At 34.9% G+C, this 20,998-nt stretch overlaps 1 protein-coding gene across 3 annotated transcripts in view; it reads left to right on the top strand.

Moving 5' to 3' along the window:
* PPP1CB (protein phosphatase 1 catalytic subunit beta) overlaps positions 1-20,998 on the top strand; it is a 43,291-nt gene that overhangs the window by 10,710 nt on the left and 11,583 nt on the right. For all 3 annotated transcript variants that reach the window (XM_044261843.1, XM_044261844.1, XM_044261841.1), the window contains 4 exons: positions 10,245-10,376; positions 12,497-12,727; positions 14,833-14,937; positions 17,300-17,371. In XM_044261843.1, coding sequence (XP_044117778.1) covers positions 10,245-10,376; positions 12,497-12,727; positions 14,833-14,937; positions 17,300-17,371 — 540 coding nt within the window. The remainder of the gene's footprint in view (positions 1-10,244; positions 10,377-12,496; positions 12,728-14,832; positions 14,938-17,299; positions 17,372-20,998) is intronic.

Genomic DNA, 20,998 nt, shown 5'->3' with positions numbered 1-20,998 from the left:
CAGTCTCATTTTTATTTTTGTAAAGAGATTCTGCTTTGATGAGATTCTGTTTAAAATTTTTAAGTTTTTCTGATTGTTGCTTTCTGGTGAAATGGGGATTTGTGATGAGTGCTTATTCTGGTAATGTGAACATACATATACACATATTTTTAAGCACAGTTGTAATATTACAAATACAATGCGTAGCCATCTAATTCAGTAACAAAATAATCCACACTCCAGTGTGCTTTAAAAGTGTAACATTTGCATTCTATTTTTCTGATTTAACATGATGAGTGTGCACTGTAATAAAATCAGAATGTTGCAGTACTAAAAGCAAAATGTTGCAATACAGCAACAAGCATGACACTGAAGACACTTTTGAGTTATTACTGTATCTCTGAAATTTGTAGTACCATAAGCGGTGTGAAGTGGGGGAATGCCCAGTCTCCGAGTCTCCATTGTAACTAATGTACTCTGCCATTGTATGACAAAAGTGCCCATAGATAATACATAACAGTGGGAAGAAGAAGAAAAAAATAACAAGAGTTGTTCTGTTCCAGTAAAACACTATATGTGGACACTGAAATGTTATATAATTTTTATGCCTTTTTTCCTTTTTTTTTTTTTTTTTTAAGTTCACAAAACCATGCATTGGGCTGGATTTGATCCTTGGATCTTCATGTTTTCCCCCTTTCCTGATGTAAATGTGATTTTGCAGAAAGATTACCTATCAGGAGGAGGAGATTTTAATGCTCCCACCAAAATAGTGTGACTGATTGAATTAGGACTGGTAAAATATAGGGTTAGGGCCCGTAGTGTCTAGGCCTTTGCAAGGTATTCTTTAAATTTCTTTATATGTAATCATTTGAATTTAATGTGTGGACACTAATCATATTTTGTGTCCTTTTCTATATTTACTTGAGCAACCAACCCAGGAAATGTTTGAGGGTTTCAATCTTTGAGAAAAGGTAAGCACCAGTAAGCTCAGCAGTCACTCTGGCTTTTATACTGGAAGTATAGGGGAATAGATCCCAAACAAAAAGTGGCAGTTTTACTGGATTAGAGGAGAAATGGTTGTCTGAAGCCATTAAAACAGTTGACACATAAATCTGAAAGAGGAGAGAACTACATAAACTCTAACCCTAAAATCTATAGTCTGGCCCTCCTGAAGTCATTGACTGACTTTTAAGGTACACATGTGCAAGAGAAGATTCTAAGAAACCCAGAAGAAAACAGTAACTGGAAAGCTAAAATTCTGAGTAGAGATTCCAGTATTACCCTAGTGGCAGAGGTAAAAATTGAAGACTGCCAAGTTAGGCTATATTACACTCTGAGGTTTCTGTTGATACCCCATCATGGCCATTCCTTCAGATTGACCATAGCCCTTAAGAAAATGTAAATCATTGTCACTATACCTACTGCTGCTAAAAAGAAGATAGTCATCTAGAACTTACACGGTTTTCATTCATAATCAGATATTTCATTCAGCAAAATGTACAGGACATTGCTGACAGGCTTAACTGACCAAAAATCAAGAGGAAAAAAGGGAACAAATCCATAGATAATTCGGATGTTAGAATTATCACTGAGGGACTGTAACTGATTTAATATGCGCAAGATAAGAAGTGATGGAAAATTTTACCAGAGTCCTGGAAACTTTACAACTAAGAAAAATACATGAGCTAAAAATGAGAATTTGAGAGTTGGGCTTGTTAGCACACTAGAAACAGGCAGTAGTAAGCTAGAAAAAAAAAGTTGTATAGAAATTATATAGTGCTCAGAAAAAAATGGAGGGGAAGTAAAGCAGGAGATAGTCGAAAGGCTTAGCATGCATAATGGGGGAGTCCCAGGAGGAAAGGAAATACAGTCTGGAGGTAATATTGACCAAGGTTTTTCCAAAACTGATCATCAAGACACCAAAACACAGATTAAAGAAGCTCTGTGGATTCTGGTAGCAAAAATACAAATAAAACCCTGTTGAGACCCATCATAGACTTAACTGTTAAAAATCAAGAAAAAGAAAATCTTAAAAGCTGCCAGAGGAGATAAGTCAGTACCTTTAGGAGAGCAATGATGGTTGATACATCACTTGGAACTATAGACACCAGATAACAATAGAAAAGCCTCTCAGTCTGCTGAAGGAAAGGAAAGAATGCTGCCTAGAATTCTAAATATACTGAGCATGTCCTTCAAAAGTGGAGGCAAAATGAAGACACAAATGTTGAGAAAATGTATTGATTTGGACTGGTACTAGAAAGTATTAAAGTTCATGTTGAAAGAAAATCCCAGAACAGAACTGCAGAAATAAATGAACAACAATAAGGATAAATATGTGTAAATATATATTAATACTATTTAAAATAATTATGGCTTGTAAGTTTTCAAATGTGTGGAAGCAGTGTAGGACAACTATAGAACAAAAGGCTAGAAAGTGATAACTCAGTCAAAAATACATTTGTTGGGGCGGCTGGGTGGCTCAGTCATTAAGCATCTGCCTTCAGCTCAGGTCATGATCCCAGGGTCCTGCGATTAGATGGAGCCCCACATGGGCTCCCTGCTCAGTGGGAGGCCTGCTTCTCCGTCTCCTACTCCCCTTGCTTCTGTTCTCTCTCTAGTTGTCTGTCTCTCTGTCAAATAAATAAAATCTTTTTTTAAAAAAAGTAACATTTGTCATCTCTAGAGTAACTGCCAAAAGAAAAAGAATATGTAACTAAAAAGCTAGTAGAGGAGAAAATGGAATAATTAAAGATAATTGATTATTCCAAAGAAATGCAAGAAAAGAGAAATAAAGGAATGAAGAACATGTGATAACAAAGCAAGTGACAGGATGGTAGACCTTAACTCAACTTCGTCCATAATTACAGTAAGTAAGAAAGGAGTAAATAGTCAAGACAAAGCCCAGAGCACCAATTCTGCTACGTACAAGGGACATATTTTAAATTTAAGGGTACAGATGAGTAAGTACAAGAGTGGGAAAAATACATCATATACACACATATTAACCAAAGGAAGCCTGGTTTCCTATATATGGCTGTATATGTCAGCAATAGTAAGTAATGCAAGAAGTATCACTAGAGGTAAAGAAGGGTATTGATTAATGTTAAAAGAATGAATTCAGCAGGAAGATAAAACAATCTTAAATTTTTTAGGTATTTAATTTTATAGATCTAAAACACAAAAAAGGAAAAGTTGATAGAACCAAAAGGTTAGAATAGACAAAACCACAAGCATGTAGATAAAGTAATCCCCCTTTCTTAGTAACTAATAAAACAAAGGAAGAAAATCATCAAGGATCTAGTCGATTTAAACAACACAGTAAACTTGACCTAATTGACACACATAGAACACTTTACCCAACAACTACAGGATATACACACTTTTCAAATATGTATGGAACATCGGGCACCTGGGTGGCTCAGTGGGTTAGGCCGCTGCCTTCGGCTAGGGTCATGATCTCAGGGTCCTGGGATGGAGTCCCACATTGGGCTCTCTGCTTGGCGGGGAGCCTGCTTCCCCCCGCCCCCCTCTGCCTGCCTCTCTGCCTACTTGTGATCTCTCTCTCTGTCAAGTAAAATCTTTAAAAAAATACACGTATGGAACATTTACTAAAACATGCCATATGATATACCACGAAGCAAATCTCAGTAAATTTGAAAGAAACAAGGTCTCAGATTCTCTGATTTCACTAATGATAAACTAGAAACCAGTAGCAGATAACTGGAAAATTCTCAAATATTTAGAAATAAGCAGTGTCTTTTTACATATCTTTACTGGCTAACAAAGAAATAACAGTTAAAAATTATAAAATATGTTGACCTGAATAATAACGAGATACGTGTCAAATTTGTGCAGTTGCACCAAAAGCAATGCTTAGAGGGATATCTATAGCTCTGTGTGGGAGGGGGGGAGTCTGTGTATTAAACTTCTATTTCAGGACAATGGAAGAATAAGCAAATATAACCCCCCAAAAAGTAGAAGGAAAGCTATATAATAAAGATAAGAGCAGAAATCAAATGTAATGAATCAAATGAAAAGCAGATGTATAATTTTTTAAAATAAAGTTGTTGAGCGATTATTAATATGAAAAACCTCCTAGAAATACTAATAATGTACAAAATAGAAAACAAATTACCAATATCAAAAAAGATACAGGAGACATGATTAGTAATGGAGAGTAAAGACATGGAACAACTGAAAGCAATAATGTAATCCTGGCTTGAATTCTGTGCGAGAGCCCAAGAAAATGCTATAAAGGACATGATTAAGACAGTTATTAAAATTGTAGTCTGTTCTTCACGTTGAAGATTTATATCAGTGTTAAATTTCCTGAATCTGATAACTTACTCTGTGCTGTATGTAAGAGAATTTTCTTAGGAAGTGATACACTGATAAGGGAGCATGATGTATATATACAGTCTATTTTCAAGTGGTTTAAAGAAAAGTTATACTTACGTATTTTAAAGGACAAAAGATTTTGTAAACAAGGCTAATAAATTTTATAGTTTAGATGAAAAACTCACTTTGGCAAAACTGACACAAGTAATAGAAACTCTGAATAGTCTTACATATGTTAAAATTAATTTATACTTGAAATACTTCTCAAAAAGAAAATTCTATGCCCTTTTGATTTCACTGCTGACCTAAACATTTAAAGAAGAAATTAGGTCAGTTTTATATAGTCTGTCACAGAAAACAGAAAAAGAACACTTCCCAACTTGTTTTTTTTTGTTTTGTTTTGTTTTAAATCAGCCCTAATACCCAAATCTGACAGATAGGAAGGAAAGGAAATAACCAGCCACTGTCTCATAAATACAGCCCCAGAAATCATGAGCAAATTATTAGCAAGTTGAATCTTACAATAAAAAAGATAATGTCATAATTTGGTGGGGTTTATTCTTGGAATCCAAGGGAAGCTAAATACTCAATATAAATCATGTTAATAGAGTAAGATGGGGGATTACATGATTATCTCAATAGATGAGAATATATAGTATTTGATAAATTTAAACACCTTTCCTGATAAAAATTCTTAGCAAACTAGAGTATGTACAAAACTGTAGCTATCATAATGGTGAAATATTGAATGCCCTTTCCTCTAAGTTCAGGAACAAGACAAAGAAGACTATTAGCACAGTTTTTTCAACATTGTCATGGAGGTCCTAGCCAATTCAGTGAAGAGAAAGAAAAGATACAAAAATTGGAAAAGAAGTAAAACTGCCTTCACAGATGATATGATTGTATACTTGGCAAATCCAGAGATCTTCAGACTGTTAGAATAGGAAACAAAGTCAGTATTCAAAAATCAGTGAAAGTGATACTAATATCAGACAATTAGAAAATGAAATAAGAAACCATGTTTACACAGCAGTGCCCCCTCAACTCAGTTTAATGAAAATGTGCAAGACTACTACATAAATACTACAAAACATTGTTGAGAGAAACAAATGACAACCTAAATAAAAGAGATAGCATGTTTATGGATTGGAAGACTCAAAATTGTTAAGATAATTCTCTCTGAACTGTATTTATTCCCAATTAAAACCCCCACAAGTTGGGGTGCGGGGAAATAGAAAGACCTATTTGTTTATTTATTTGTTTGTTTATTTATTTTTAAAGGCAGTTTTTTTTTTTAAGATTTTATTTATTTGACAGAGATCACAAGTAGGCAGAGAGAGAGGAGGGGAAGCAGGCTCCCTGCTGAGCAGAGAGCCTTATGCGGGGCTAGATCTCAGGACTCTGGGATCATGCCCTGAGCCCGAAGGCAGAGGCTTAACCCACTGAGCCACCCAGGTGCCCCAGAAAAGCCAATTTAAAAACATATTTGAAATACAAAAGGACCTAGATTAGCAAAGGCAATCTTAGCAGAGTTGGAATCCTTTTATTACCAGATACCAACACTTTATAAAAAGCTACAATGATTAAGACAGTGTAGTACTGATGTAAAAATAAACAGGTTAAGGGGACTGTATGGAGTTTCCAGAAATAGACCCATTCGTGTATATGGTCACCTGATTTTTCTACAACACTACCCCTGCAGTTCTGTGGAGAAAAGGTGATTTTTACAATAAAAGGTGCTAAATCACTTGGATATCTGGGTGGATAAAAATGAAACTTGATATTTACCTCAAACCAGACACAAAATTAAGGATCATCAAATAAGATAGGAGAAAACATTAAAGAATCTAGAAGGAAACATAAGGAATTATCTTTAAAGGAGGCAAAAATTTCTTGAACAAGATGTAAAACACAGTGACCAAAAAAGATTGATTAAAATTAACTAAGATGGATTTAAATGTATTAAAATAAGGAACTTATTGGGGTACTTGGGTCGCTCAGTGGGTTAAGTGTCTGACTCTTGATTTCGGCTCAGGTCAAGATATCAGGGTCATGATTTAGAGCCCATCAGGGAGTCTGCTGGAGATTCTCTTTCCTTCCCTCTATCCCTCCCCACCTCCCCCTTCCATGGTCACTCCCCCACTCAAATAAATAAATAAATCTTTAAGGAACTTCATCAAAGGAAAGCATGAGGGAGAGAAAAGGCAATCCATAAACTGGGAAAAAATACTTTTAATACATGGCTCCAACAAAAGATTCATTTGGGACATGGAATTTCTACAGATCAGTTTTTTAAGAGACAGTCCAAATGAACTTCACAAAAAAGCATTTCTAAATGACCTATTAAGCACATGAAAAGATATTCAACATTAGTTACCAGGATAAAGCAAATTGAAGTCTCATTGAATACCATCATACACCCAATAAAACAGCTAAAATTTAAGACTAATACCACCACCCAGTGTTGGTAAAGATGTAGAGCAACATTGTTGGTGGGTTGTAAATTGGTATAACTACTTTAGGAAGCTGTCTATATCAACTTCTTAATTAAGCTGAGCCTTCCCTATGACTCAGCAGTTCTCCTGTGTTTTACTTACCCCAGAGAAATATATCCAAGTATTCATGAGCATTTGTAATAGTGCCAAAAAGAAGTGACCCAATAGAATTGATAAATACAGTGTGGTATTTGATACAATGCAATACTTTAGGTGGCTGCTGAACACAGTAAATGGGTAGATTTCAATGAGCAAAAGAGTATATGCTGTATATACTCTGTATATATCTGTTTATCCAAAATTCAAAAATGGGTCAGATTAATCATACTGACAAGGTAAAAATACTAACCTTGGGCATCATTATTGTAGGTTAAGGGTATAAGGGAGCCTTCAGGGCTGCTGGAAGTATTCTATATCTTGCCTGTGGGTAGTGGTTACTTTTTATTTTCTTTAATATGTTTTTTAAAGATTTTATTTATTTATTTATTTTTATTTATTTATTTATTTTATCACTCTCTTATTTGTCAGAGAGAGAGTGCACAAGCAGAGGGAGAAGCAGGCTCCCTGCCAAGCAAGGAGCCTGATGCAGGACTCAATTCCAGGACCTTGGGATTATGACCTGACCTGAAGTCAGATGCTTAACTGAGTAAACCACACAGGTGTCTTGGATGATGGCTACTTAAGTGTAGACATAGTTAAAATTTATTGAGTAAATGCCCATAATGTTAGTGTACTGTACTGTTTATGTGTGATCCTTCAAAGTATTTTCTAAACAGTATGCTATAATTGTGTTTTTACCTGGCTTGTAATTATTACCTGCTGAAATTTTTCTCTTGTAAACTATTGACTAAAATTTTTTTTGTGGTAGTAGAGGAGAAAGAGTTTTGAGTTAGAAGACTGGTTCTAAATTTTTTTCTGCTGCTTTTTACTCTCTATACTCTTAATAAAACTTGGGCTCTCTCATCTTGTACAAGGTTTTTAACTCTATCATGTATAGTATAGATAATGACTTCCCTTTCTAATTCTTGGGATATCAAAGGGATTAAATGAGACGACTGATGTGAAATTGCTTTGTACCAAATGAATTGTGCAGATTTATAGTATCTTCATAATCCAGCTAGATACTTGCATCTGAGCTCATATACCCAAATTCTTGAATGTCTCATGGATATTGTGGTAGTGATCTAGTTCCGCTTTGTAACAGACTGCCTTGATTTACTACTTACTTTCAGATGACTGGGAGAAATTTGAAATGCTTTTGGAAATTTGGGTATACTTAACTGGCGGGAGTACATAAGGGAGTAGGACTTTTGAACTGACAGCTGATTGCCATTAGCTGGCTGCCATCTTTTCCCAACATTTAGCTAATTTAGAACTAAAATTTGGTCATTTGTCAAATGCCTAACCTTTAGAAAAAAATGCTTAGATTCCCTAACTGCATTTCATTCACTCTTAGAAGTGATTGGATTATGAAAGGCATTACTAGTTTTATATGCTACTGAAAGGCTTAAAGTGACTGCCAATTAAAATTCTAAGAAATTACTGATTGCAAAGCATCTCCTAACTTGATAGATCTTTAATTAGGGAAAAACATGCATTTCAAAATCAATGAAATTTCATGGGACATGTTTTTGTTTGGGTAAATTTTCAGTTTCTATGGATTAGAATGACTTATAAGTTGAACCATTTTTAGCTCTGTAAAAATGTTAGTCAGAGTACACCTTAGTGTAAATTACTTACTTGGGAGATCAAAATTAAATACATAATTTACAGAGAAAAGAAAACAAATATGAGATAAAGTATTCACCATTATAATTTAGACACTTTAAATTGTCATATCAAAGTGACCCACAGTGGTTTTAAAAATGATTGCCATCAAGTTTACAGCTAAATATTGGTAATCTAAAGTGTTTCTATTACTACAGAAGCATAACAGAAATTGTAGAAACTTTTCTAAAAGGAGCCAAAAGTATTTTCTTTGTCTTGTCCATTGCTCTTACCTTTAAATAATTATTTTTAGGTAAATATTCATCATCTGAAATCAAAGATTTTTAATCCTTTGAGAAAAATACTATTTAGTATGCCAAAAAGTGGATAGGTACTTGATGCACTGATGATAGGGCTGTATTTTGTAACCATCATTTCCCATGCTTTTAAAACGTAATGCCAAGGTTAAGAATTTTACAGAGAGTTGAATCTAAGCTAGTATTGTAGATACTTAATGGAAAGTACAAAGTAAGGTGCCCATTTTGGTCTTAGAAAAATCCAGATATCCCTGGGAAGTAGATAATTGATGTTTGAGAGCTAGTACTAATACAGAAGCTATGCTAAAGTTCCCATAATAAAAGCAGTTCTGCTGGTCATGTTTGAATTTCAGGGATGATCTTGTTAACTGTCATATTTGCTAAAGCACATTTCAGCAATGTCTCTTTCTCTTCTGTTACTTAGATACTACTATATTAATGGAATAGCTACACGGATAGCTTTTGCGTGTGGGGGCCTTTTTTTTTCCCAACCTCTCAGCCTTACAAAAGAGTCAGCAATTTTTAACAAGAAATGTGTGGACTTAATTGGAAGTGGGAAGTGGTAGGGACATAGAGAGATACAGTCTCTGCTTCCTTTTTTTAAATGCCTTTTTCAGTTAAGATTAAATGGGAGCTAGGAGTCTTATTTAGAGAGAGCCATTGGAGAAGAAAATGATGAGAGGCAATGATTACAAGTTCAGTTCAGTAGGGCAAATAAAGAACTCCTCATGTACCATTCCTCCCCACTCCATTCCAGAAGTTACTTATTAGTTCATGGATTTTATTGCTCATTCATTTGAAAAGTAGCTTTCCTCCATCTAAATAGCTTTTAGAGTTTTTTAATATAATGCCCTACTGTAAACATAATCATTAAAATTTAATAACTGGTACCATTTAAATTTTGTTTTGTTTTGATTGGAAGATGGAGCGGGGGGGGTGGTTAGTTCTTAGGCCTGCTTATAATATTCCAAGGAAGTGTATGAAAAACAAAATCACTTGCCGACGGCTACTTTTTGTTTAATTTCCCTTTCTTCATAACCACTGGTTTTTAATGATGGGGTTTTGGCCTTTTCCTAAGTGTAAGACTTTGCTGGGAGATTGTGCTGTCCTCAAAGGTGCTGTCCCTGCAACCCTTTGGCTCTCTTAGGCTGTGAGTTTGGCCCCTGGTGAACAAAGAGGACTATGTTTCTGTGGTAGCAGCCTTAAGGAACATAATCAGGAAGCAGCAATAATAGAGATGGAAGCCAAAGATCACTGGATAGTCTTACTGTTAACCATAGGACACCATAGGGTATCTGGTAGTTTGCTGCCTGTGTGACCTTGATCTTTATGGGCATGACTTTTTTTAAGGACTATTATTTTGTAGATGAATTCTTAAAAACTGACCATTTTACTTATTGTTTAACAGTACGAGGATGTCGTCCAGGAAAGATTGTGCAGATGACTGAAGCAGAAGTTCGGGGCTTATGTATCAAGTCTCGGGAAATCTTTCTCAGCCAGCCTATTCTTTTGGAGTTGGAAGCACCGCTGAAAATTTGTGGTATGTAAATAAGTAGAGCTGGAAACCGTCTATTTGAATATCAGTTTTTCCTCCCGAATTTACATTGAAGGTAATCTAGAGAGAACATTCGAAAATTTATGTTGGATAGAGAGATGGATAGGTTTGATTACATAAAATATAAAAATTAAAACTCATGATATTACAAAGATTGCTGTGAAAGATTGTTTCTTAGAAACAGGAAAGACAATACAATAGATTTTTTTTTAAAGACAGATTTTAGAAGAAATTCAAATGGCCAATAAAACGTAAGATCCTCAGCCTCACTAGTAATTAGTGAAATGTAATTTAAAAACAAATCCCAAAATGTAGTCAGATTTTTTTTTAAAAAAGTGTCGAAAACTGATAATCCAATGTTGTCAGGTGTAGAAAAATAGGCATTCTGATATACCAGTAAAAAAAACAAGAACAGAGTTTTAGGGGTCAGTATGGCAGTATCTGTGATGTTCTACCTTTGTTACGATTTTATTTTGAAGATGATGTAACATTACAGTTTATATTTGTTCTTTTAAGTCTTATAGTGGCTTCTGTCCAAAAGCAAAAACTCATAACCTTAGGCTGAGTGATCGCATTGTTATAGCCAGAAAAACTGTTGTATATGGGGTGCCTGGGTGGCTCAGAGGGTTAAGCCCCTGCCTTAGGCTCAGGTCATGTTAGGGTCCTGGGATCGAGCCCCACATTGGGCTCTCTGCTCAGTGGAGAGCCTGCCCCCGCACCACCTGCCTCTCTGCCTACTTGTGATTTCTTCTCTCTCTGTGTCAAATAAATAAATAAATCTTAAAAAAAAAAACAAAAAACAAAAAAAAACCTGTTGTATAGAAAGTATTTTTCTGTAGTTCACATAAAAATGGAAAGTGGGCTAAGTAATGTATCATACTGGCTTTTGATTTGATAACTTGTAGTGGCTGTTAGTGTTAATGAAGTAGCTTTTATGGCCTTAATTGTCATCTTTTGCTCAATCAAAAATTATTTCTCTATGTAAAAATTTTCATTGTCCTGCATGTTTCTTAGTGATCCACATTCATACCTTGTAAACTACAGGTGTTTGATATGCTCTTCAAATACTTTTTTTTGCTTTCTTCTGTGTTTAAGTAATGTGCTTGGTGCTCCTTGTTATATTACCTAACTAATAAAAGAAATTAGCTAAGGAAAAGTTGTTAAATACATTATCACCTTTAAGAAGTAGCATGAAATTTTGTGGACGGGAGTCTGGCTGGCTTAGCTGATAGAGTACACAACTCTTGATCTTAAGGCTGTGAGTTTAAGTCCCATGTTGGGTGTAGAGATTACTTAAAAATAAAATCTTAAAAAAAAAAAAGAAAAATTTTTCTGGAAATGATCAGTCTTTTCTGTGACTCTAATGAAGCAAATGTAGTTATTTATAACATCTTAAAATGAATCAAATTCTAAGGTACTCTTTCAGATGCTTTGATACGAAAAAATTTGAGGGTAATAGAAGATATTCATACTAAATATTTCTGAATTCTGGCTACTTGTGTCACTTTTTGGTGTAACAAAGTAACCTTTATTAAACTACCAGCTAATAAGGGTAACTGAATTAGTTATCTGTTGTATAACAGGTTACTCCACAATTTTATGCCTTAAAATTACGTGAATTTAGCACCTCACAGTTTCAGTGTGTCAGGAATTCAGGCACAGTTTAGCTGTCTCCTCTAGTTCTGGGTCTCTCACGAGGCTGTGATCTAGGTGTCATCTGGAACTACATTAATCTCAAGGCTCAGTGAAAGAATTCAATTACTTATGGGCCAGTGCATTGTGAGAACTTGGTTCCTGATGAGCTGTTGGCCAGAGGCCTCCTTCAGTTCTTTGCCATGTGTTCTCCATAGGGCAGTGGGCTTCTGCATCAGGAATGAGAGAAGACAGAAGAGTACAAGCAGAATGAAGTCATGATCTTTTGTAACCCAATCTCAGAAGTGACAGCCCTCCCCTCTTTTGCTCTATCCTGTTTGTTAGAAGCAAGTCACCAGCTCCAGCCCACATTCAAGGGGAGATGATTACACAAGGGTGTAAACATTGGGAATCATTTGTAGTTGCTTCCCACAGTAACCAAGTGTTCTAAAGTGGACTTTTTCTATTTTCAGGAGATATTCATGGACAGTATACAGATTTACTGCGATTATTTGAATATGGAGGTTTCCCACCAGAAGCCAACTATCTTTTCTTAGGAGATTATGTGGACAGAGGAAAGCAGTCTTTGGAAACCATTTGTTTGCTATTGGCTTATAAAATCAAATATCCAGAGAACTTCTTTCTGTTAAGAGGAAACCATGAGTGTGCTAGCATCAATCGCATTTATGGGTTCTATGATGAATGTAAGTAAAAATAAAAATTTATTTTTTTAATGGGAAAATTCCTTAATATTCCCTAATAGAATTTTCAGCTCAAAAAATTCCTTTGATTCAGTTTTTTAAAAAATACAATTTATCAAGCATTGGACCAAGAAGAGTCTTTCATGGGAGAGGGCCTTGAAACTGGGAAACATGTTACTAATTAAACTGGTTCCTTGGGCTCTTCTTGGTCATGTTATTTCAGGTTGACTGCAGCTTACACAACTGAAAGACCCACGTGTAATTAGTTTACAGAGTAAAATATCCATGTGAAACAGAGGGCACTATAGATAATAACCTCTACTTTTCTAGTGTCCATTAAGATTTTAGATCTCAGCATTCTTAATGATATGATGGAAATTCTCATTGGCCCTGTGTCATAAGAAATATTGAAAAGTTGTATGAAATTATTTAAAAGTTGAGGTTTAGTATTGAAATTTTAATCTATGCCTATAAACCTAGAGATAAGGATACTAACTACTCTGGTGTATCTTACTGTACTCTTATTCATCAATAAGAAATCACTGATTTGTGTTTTGTAGTAGTTTTTTCCAAGTGTTATTACTAAATTACTACATTTGAATTTGGCCTTTTGCTTTTGTTAGACCATGGGAAAGAATATATGTTTGGTTAATTATAATTTAGAACCAATTAAATGATTTTCAGATTTATTGATTTTTGGTGCTGAATTCTCCATCAGTACCTATTTTTGCTTTTTTCCAACCTTAAATATGGTAGAGTCCTATTCAAACTCCTATTCTTGGTTTATATAATCATTGATTTAACTGATGTTTGAGGAAGTGTTATATACCAGGCACTACTTTAAACACTAAGAATGTAGCGCAGTGCACAAGACAGATGATCTCTGTTCTTCTCATGGAGCTGTGTTCTAATAGGACTGATGCCACATTTGATTTTGCATTGCATCTTTATTTCTAAGGTGTAATGTATGGTTTCAACTGTTAAAGTCAGACCAGTAGAGAGGAAGTGGATTATAGTACATCTGACTATAACCACTTTTCTAAAGCTGTATCAGGAGGAGAGGTGCATTCTTAAGGATAAAGTATGTACTTGAATATCCTCAAGGATAGAAATGACATCAAATGAAATTGAGAAAGGCTTTTAAACACTGCTTTTGAGTTTAAACGCTGCCTCTCTGCCTACTTGTGATCTCTGTCTGTCAAATAAATAAATAAAATCTTTAGAAAAAATACTGTAAGAAAATTAGTTTTTTGTCAATATGCAGGAAGAATTAAGTGGGGAAATGTTGAAAAAGGTAGATGGTACTTGTCTGGGCCTGAGGTAAAAAATGATTTATTCTCTGCTAGAACATAAATCACTCTATTAATGGAAACATTTTATAGTAGATACTAATCATTTAGTTGTACTTTTTCATTGAGTGGCAAGTTATGGCATAAAAACTTAGGAAATTAGTGTTTATGTGTTTCCTCCGTCCCCTGGGTTAGTTGCTGCAACTTACTGTCCAGTTCAGGAAAATCAAGTAACTCTAAAAAGGTGAACATACACTTAAGATTGTCTTTTTTTGTAGCTCTTTATACTAGACTACAGGAAAATTATAGCCTTTGTGTGTCTCTATTTATACTTTCTGTAAGAGTGCCAAATTGTAATTCACTCAGAAGTGGATACCAATCAGGCACTTGGAAATTGTCCTTTCTTGGCAATAAATTTATGCTATGTTACCCAGTGCATTAGAGTCAAAATGGACAGTCTCTAGAGGCACCCTCTCACTTCTGCTTATTTGGGTAGGTATTTAACAAATGTGCATATTGAATGGAAAAGAAAAACTAGTAGTCTATTAGACTGTTTCAAAATTGCTTTATTATAGTGATCTTAAAAGACAAAAGTGTTTGATATATTTCTTCCATAAAATTCGTAGCACAGTCTTGCAGACTTTTTTTTAACTTTATAGGAAGGTGCTGAAAGTTAGTTTTTAAAAATGTGTAAGAAATATTTGTTATAGAAAAGCAAAGTACTGTATAAAGAATAAAATTGAAATTATTCATAATCCTGTAGCTATGAGATAACATGAAAATAGATTTATTTGTTCTATTTGCTTATTCTTTTCATAGGCAAACGAAGGTTTAATATTAAATTGTGGAAGACCTTCACCGATTGTTTTAATTGTCTGCCTATAGCTGCCATTGTGGATGAGAAGATCTTCTGTTGTCATGGAGGTAAACTAATCCATAAACTTGCTTTATGGATTTTTCTTACTGTCCTAACATTGTTTAGAAAAGAACTGTAGTAACTGAGATGCATATTGTGGGAAAACAGAGCAGTGCAGGTGTGGAAACTCAAATCATTAGAACTGTTCTCAACATGGCTAAAATCTTTAGTAACCAGAAATTTATGACTATTTATACGTAATGAAAATGAAAATTTAGTTCAGTACTTGTCTCTAAGAATCTCACATGTGAGGAGGATAACTGTAGTTTTCTTTGAAAAAAGTCTTCCCTTTGCCTGTTTTGACAGAAGGATACCTCTACTATCAGTAAAAATGAAAGGATCATGATGATTTTCCTGCCTATTTTAAATACCTTTCATCAGAATCCAAATGTAATTGGGTTTACTATTCCCAATATGCCAAGAGTTCTGAGCTTTATGTAATGTGTCCACTTTCATCTTTAATACAGTTTTTTGACAGAATAAGTTATTTCTTTTTAAGATTTTATTTGAGATAGACCGAGAGGGGAAAAGAGAGCACGGGCAGTGGGGTGGGGCAGAGAGAGAGAAGCAGGTCCCTGCAGGGAGCCCAGTGCAGGGCTGGATCCCAAGACCCTGGAATCATGACCTGAGTTGAAGGCAGATGCTTAACTGACCAAGTGACACAGGTGCCCCAGAATAATAAGTTACTCTGTGTGACTTGTTAAATAAGCATATATGAAAGGTCATTTGAAAAACTAACATTATGTGTCTAGCAATTGGCTAGGTGCCATAAAAAGATACAGATTATGTTTGATCTGGCTGTCTTGAGAAATTAAAAACCTGTTGACAAAATGTATATTTCCAGAAGAGTAAGGAAAAGTATATTTCAGGGGCACCTGGATGGCTCAGTTGAGAGTCTGACTCTTGGTTTTGGCTTGGGTTGTGATTTCAGGGTCATGGGATCAATCACTATGTGGGGCTTCACAGTCAGAAGGGAATCTGCTTTTCTCCCTTTTCCTCCTCTCCCCCATGCACACAAGCTCTCTCGCTCTTTTTGAAATAAAATAAATCTTTACGAGAAAGATAAAGTGTATTTCAAAAAAGATACTGTATAATGAAAGGGATTTAATTATGTCCAAGTATATGTAGTGAGTAATTTTTAAGAAGTTGGGAAGGGAGAGAATTGTTGGGCAGACGTTTATGGAAGTGTGTGTTTTAGAAGGTAAGTAGACTTTGGAGAGGCGAAGAGAACTTGAGACAGTCTTTTTTATGTTGTCTAGTTCAAGGAATGTGAGGACTGGCCTAACTAGAACGTCAAGTACATGTTGATGAATGATAACGTATCAGATTATAGAGATTTGAATACCGAGCACAGGAGTTTGTTGAATGGTCTAATTACCATATTGGGCTTTTGTATAGGGAAATAATTTAAGGAAAATACTGTAAGGGGGCACCTGGGTGGCTCAGTGGGTTAAAGCCTCTGCCTTCGGCTCAGGTCATGATCTCAGTGTCCTGGGAGCAAGCCCCGCATCAGGCTCTCTGCTCGGTGGGGAGTCTGCTTCTCCTCAGATGCTCTGCCTGCCTCTGTGCCTACTTGTGATCTCTGTCTGTCAAATAAATAAATAAAATCTTTAGAAAAAATACTGTAAGAAAATTAGTTTTTTGTCAATATGCAGGAAGAATTAAGTGGGGAAATGTTGAAAAAGGTAGATGGTACTTGTCTGGGCCTGAGGTAAAAAATGATTTATTCTCTGCTAGAACATAAATCACTCTATTAATTAAAACATTTTATAGTAGATGCTAATCACTTAGGAAATTGTAGCTCTTGCACATTGGTATAGCTAAAAATAGAAATGTGGAAGTATGTAATGACACTTGGATTTATCTATAAAAGAAATACTAGCTTATATTTATGTACTACTCTATAAAGATTGCAGAGTGTTTTCATGTGCTTTTTCTTGCTTATCCTTCTGATGCTTTTACGAAGATAATGAGCATGTTGGAGTGGGATGTAGGAAGGTCTTATGGGATAGAATAAGGCATTTAAACTTGGAAGAAAACATGTTTAATATTGGGTGGTAAGAAGTGATAGAAGTGGTAAAAAGTATTGAAATTGGATATGTTCCTGTGGAAGGGCAGGGAATGGTTGGAAAGAAAGAAGAGTGGTAAGATTTCTTTCTTTGAGAAATCTTTCGAAATGAAAGGGAATTTCATTACCTTGGTAAGGGAAAGTGGATCCTAATCATAATGTTCAATTATATAAAGTAGGATAACATTAAAAAAAACACCTTAAGTATATTTAATTTTACATAGTGAATCTACTTTAAATGCTTCTTTATTTGAGTGAAAATTGCTTAGATGTCAATAGTATGACTCATCTTTTATTTATAGGACTATCACCAGACCTGCAATCTATGGAGCAGATTCGGAGAATTATGAGACCCACTGATGTCCCTGATACAGGTTGAGTGTATACAGAAAACTTGAATTAGTTGTTTTATGTAAAATGTTTACATAACAAATATTTGTACTGTATTAAATATTTAGTGTAAGTAGGATTGGTTTATGTAATAAATAGTAAGAGCTTTTTAAATTATCAATAAGCTAATTAGAGGTTACTTGCAGTAATATATTTTACTTCCCACTAATTATTTCCCAAGGTGCAGTACTTTTAAATTTCATATATAACCATAGTATGGTTCTGTTAGACTTGATATCACAAAAGATCTTGTTATTGATTCTCCTTACCTTCCTGTCATTGGCCTCATTCATACCAGCATTGGTTATAGCCTTCAAAGACTTGTTAAAAATTAGTCAAAAGTAGGACACCTGTCTGGCTCTGTTGTTAGAGCATGCAACTCTTGATCTCAGGGTCATGAATTCAGATCCCAAGTTCAGTGTGGAGTCTACTTAAAAAGAATAAATTTTAAAAAATGTTTTTAAGGATTTTTTAGAATTTAATAAATTTTTAAATCAAATAATCTTTCCTAGCTGTAAATACAGTTGCCTTTTTAAAAATTATCTAGCAGTTTTCTGTTATTTTTTGTGTCTTTTGTATTTCAAATTTGTAGAGTTCAGAAAGCTGTAGAGATACTTGGTCAGTTTTATGAAAAATTTGTGAAAGAATAATGAAAATTAACTCTTCAGACATTCATTAACTCTTAGGTAAGTGAAGCAAGTCAGAACAAAAGCAAATAAGTTCCAGTTGAGGATAAGTCGCTGTATTGATTAACAGATAGGGCTAGTGTGATTTTATAAATAAATTCTGGGCACAGTTGCCTAACTTTTCTTTTAGCTTTTAAAGGGTAATTATTCATAGTTAAGTGCTAGTGTACATAGTAAGATGTGTACTAAACATGGCATTCATATCATACAATGCTATGATAACTTATGAGTTGAATGCAGTAAGATTGTTCTGCTTTTCATTCATCTTTTGCTGAAAATATCAATACTTTTCTTTGTGCCATTTTCTGACAATGTATGTGGTTTTTTCCACAACACACCTCATTCTTCAACTCTTAAGTGAGTGTCTGACAGTTGATTCAGTTCTGACAGTAACTCCTGGAGTTACCCAGGATTCCACAGGGTAAGGGCTCCATTCCACAAGACTGCCCCCACTTAGGTTGACAGCCCCAAGTGGGGTTCTCTGGAGACCCACACTACTGCCCAGTCAAAGTTCTGGGATTCCCACAACTACCTCCACAGATGCTTTACTTACAATCATCAGGTTATCATAAAGGGATACGACTCAGGACCTGCCAAGTGGAAGAGATTCATAGGGCAAGGTATGGGGAGGGGTTATTGGTTGGTGAAGAACTTCCACACTCATAGGCATCAGTATGCTCAACAACTGGAAGCTTCCCAAGTGTAGTTGTTCAAGAGTTTTCATAGAGCTCAATTTCCAGCCTCCTCTCCAGAGGGAGGGGGCAGCTGAAAATTCCAACCCTCTAATCATGTGTTTGGTCTTTCTGTTGACTAGTCCCATCCTGAACGGCTTTAGGGGCTCCTGAATCATTTCGTTAGCATAAATTCAGTGTGGTGGAAAGGGGCTCCTTATAAATAACAAAAGATATCCCTGTCACTCAGGAAATTCCAGAGGTTTTAGAAGCTCTGTGCCAGGAATGGGAGCAAAGACCAAATGCATTTTTATTATATCACACTGTCTTACTATTACAACCATTAACAGGGGCACCCGGGTGGCCCTGTCAGTTAAGCAGCCAACTCTTGATCTCAGCATTCTGATTTCAGGCCATGAATAGGGTCTACTCTGGGCATGGAACCTACTTTAAAAAAAAAAAAAAAGGCATTAACATAAGCAAAACTGTCCTTTCAGTTTCTACCAGACTTTTTTTTTTAATAAATTACATTAATGTATTAATTATCCCATTGTTATTTGTGTAATCAGACTCAACCATTATGTATTGTATTCATCAATTCTCAACAAACTTGAACATCTTCAAAATGAGGGTGTCATAGGGTCTAGAAGTTTTTTTGCCTTAGGGTCTAGACTGCCAAAGGGTCTAGAAATTCTTTGTATATTTAGATCATGTAAATGAAAAACCAAAAGTCTTGCAGCACATGATAAGAGGATTGCTTATTGGTAGTTTTGTAAAGGGGATTTGATTACTCATAAGTACTGGTAAAAAATGGTAACTAAGGCTAACAAGATGGTTACTCAGTACATTTCCTACTCTTTTTTTTTTTCTTTCCATTTTCTACTCATATGATCCAGAATCTATAAAAAAGTAGTTATTAAAAAATATTCATGAGGGGAGCCTGCTTCCCCTTCCCCCCTGCCTGCTGCCCTGTCTACTTGTGATCTCTGTCTGTAATAAATAAATAAAATATTTAAAAAATGAAAAATATTCATAGTAGAATACCTAAGCAAAACATGGCTAAACCTTTAAATTGAACTGTTAAGAACATGCATTTGGCTATTTGATTTCAAGTATGATTGCATTGTTTTGCTCAGTGTAGTGAAAGCCTGATAATATCACTCAAAACATCAACCATTACAAACAGATGTATAGATCCTCTTGTCAGTAAGCCACTGACATTGCATATTGTAGTAAGTTGCCTTATGACTAATTTGTGTAAGTAACAATTTGTGTTGAGTACAAAAGGGAAAAAAACATGCATTTTATCAGATTTTGATTATAATTATAGACTACATTTGATTAAACCTAATAGAAACTAGTATTTAAATAATAATAGGGCACATTTTATCACGATATTGTACACTTGAAACTAATACAACATTGTAAGTTAATGATCATGGAATTTAAAAATAAAATAAACAGACATGCCTGGGTGGCTCAGAGGGTTAGGCCTCTGCCTCTGGCTCAGGTCATGATCTTAGGGTCCTGGGATGGAGCCTCACCCTGCATCAGGCTCTTTGCTCAGCAGGGAGCCTGCTCCCTCCCTCCCCCCCGTCTCTCTGCCTACTTGTGATTTCTCTATATCAAATAAAATCTTTTAAAAAAAAGATTTTAAAATAAAAAATAAAAAAATAAAAAATAAAATAAAATAAAGATTTTAAAATCTTTTAAAATAAATAAAATCTTTTAAAAAAACAAAATAAATAATAGCCATTTATTTAAAATCTGTTTTTTAAATAAGGTACAATATAAATACATATTTAAAGTCATTACATCTTCAGATTTTGTTAGTATAATTCATACATAAGTCACTTTCAAGGGTGCAACAAGTTTTTGAAATGCTGAAAAGGGACATTTTAACCCTTGGTATTCTCTGTAATCTTCAGAAGTTTTAATTTGTAAATTAATACATTTTTAAAAACAGCCAAATGATTGTATGATTCTTGTTCTTTCAGAACTGAATTATAAAATGTTCAGCCTTGACTCTGAGATTCTTGTCTTGGTTCCATTAAGGTTGAAATATGCCACATTGTTGTTATCATTGTTTGATTTTATATACATCCAGGCTGTCATATTTCCCAAGTAATTTGGAAAGCAACTGCATTCTAGTTTTATTGTCACCTTAAAATTAAAGATTAATATCTTGGCCTCTTGCTCATTGCTTCACCTATAGAAACAAACTGGGGAAAATATCATTATAGAGTACTGGTGG

The sequence above is a fragment of the Neovison vison genome, chromosome 8 (genome assembly GCF_020171115.1).
Source record: "Neovison vison isolate M4711 chromosome 8, ASM_NN_V1, whole genome shotgun sequence".
Lineage (NCBI taxonomy): Eukaryota > Metazoa > Chordata > Mammalia > Carnivora > Mustelidae > Neogale > Neogale vison.
This window is presented reverse-complemented; position numbering and strand designations above follow the sequence as displayed.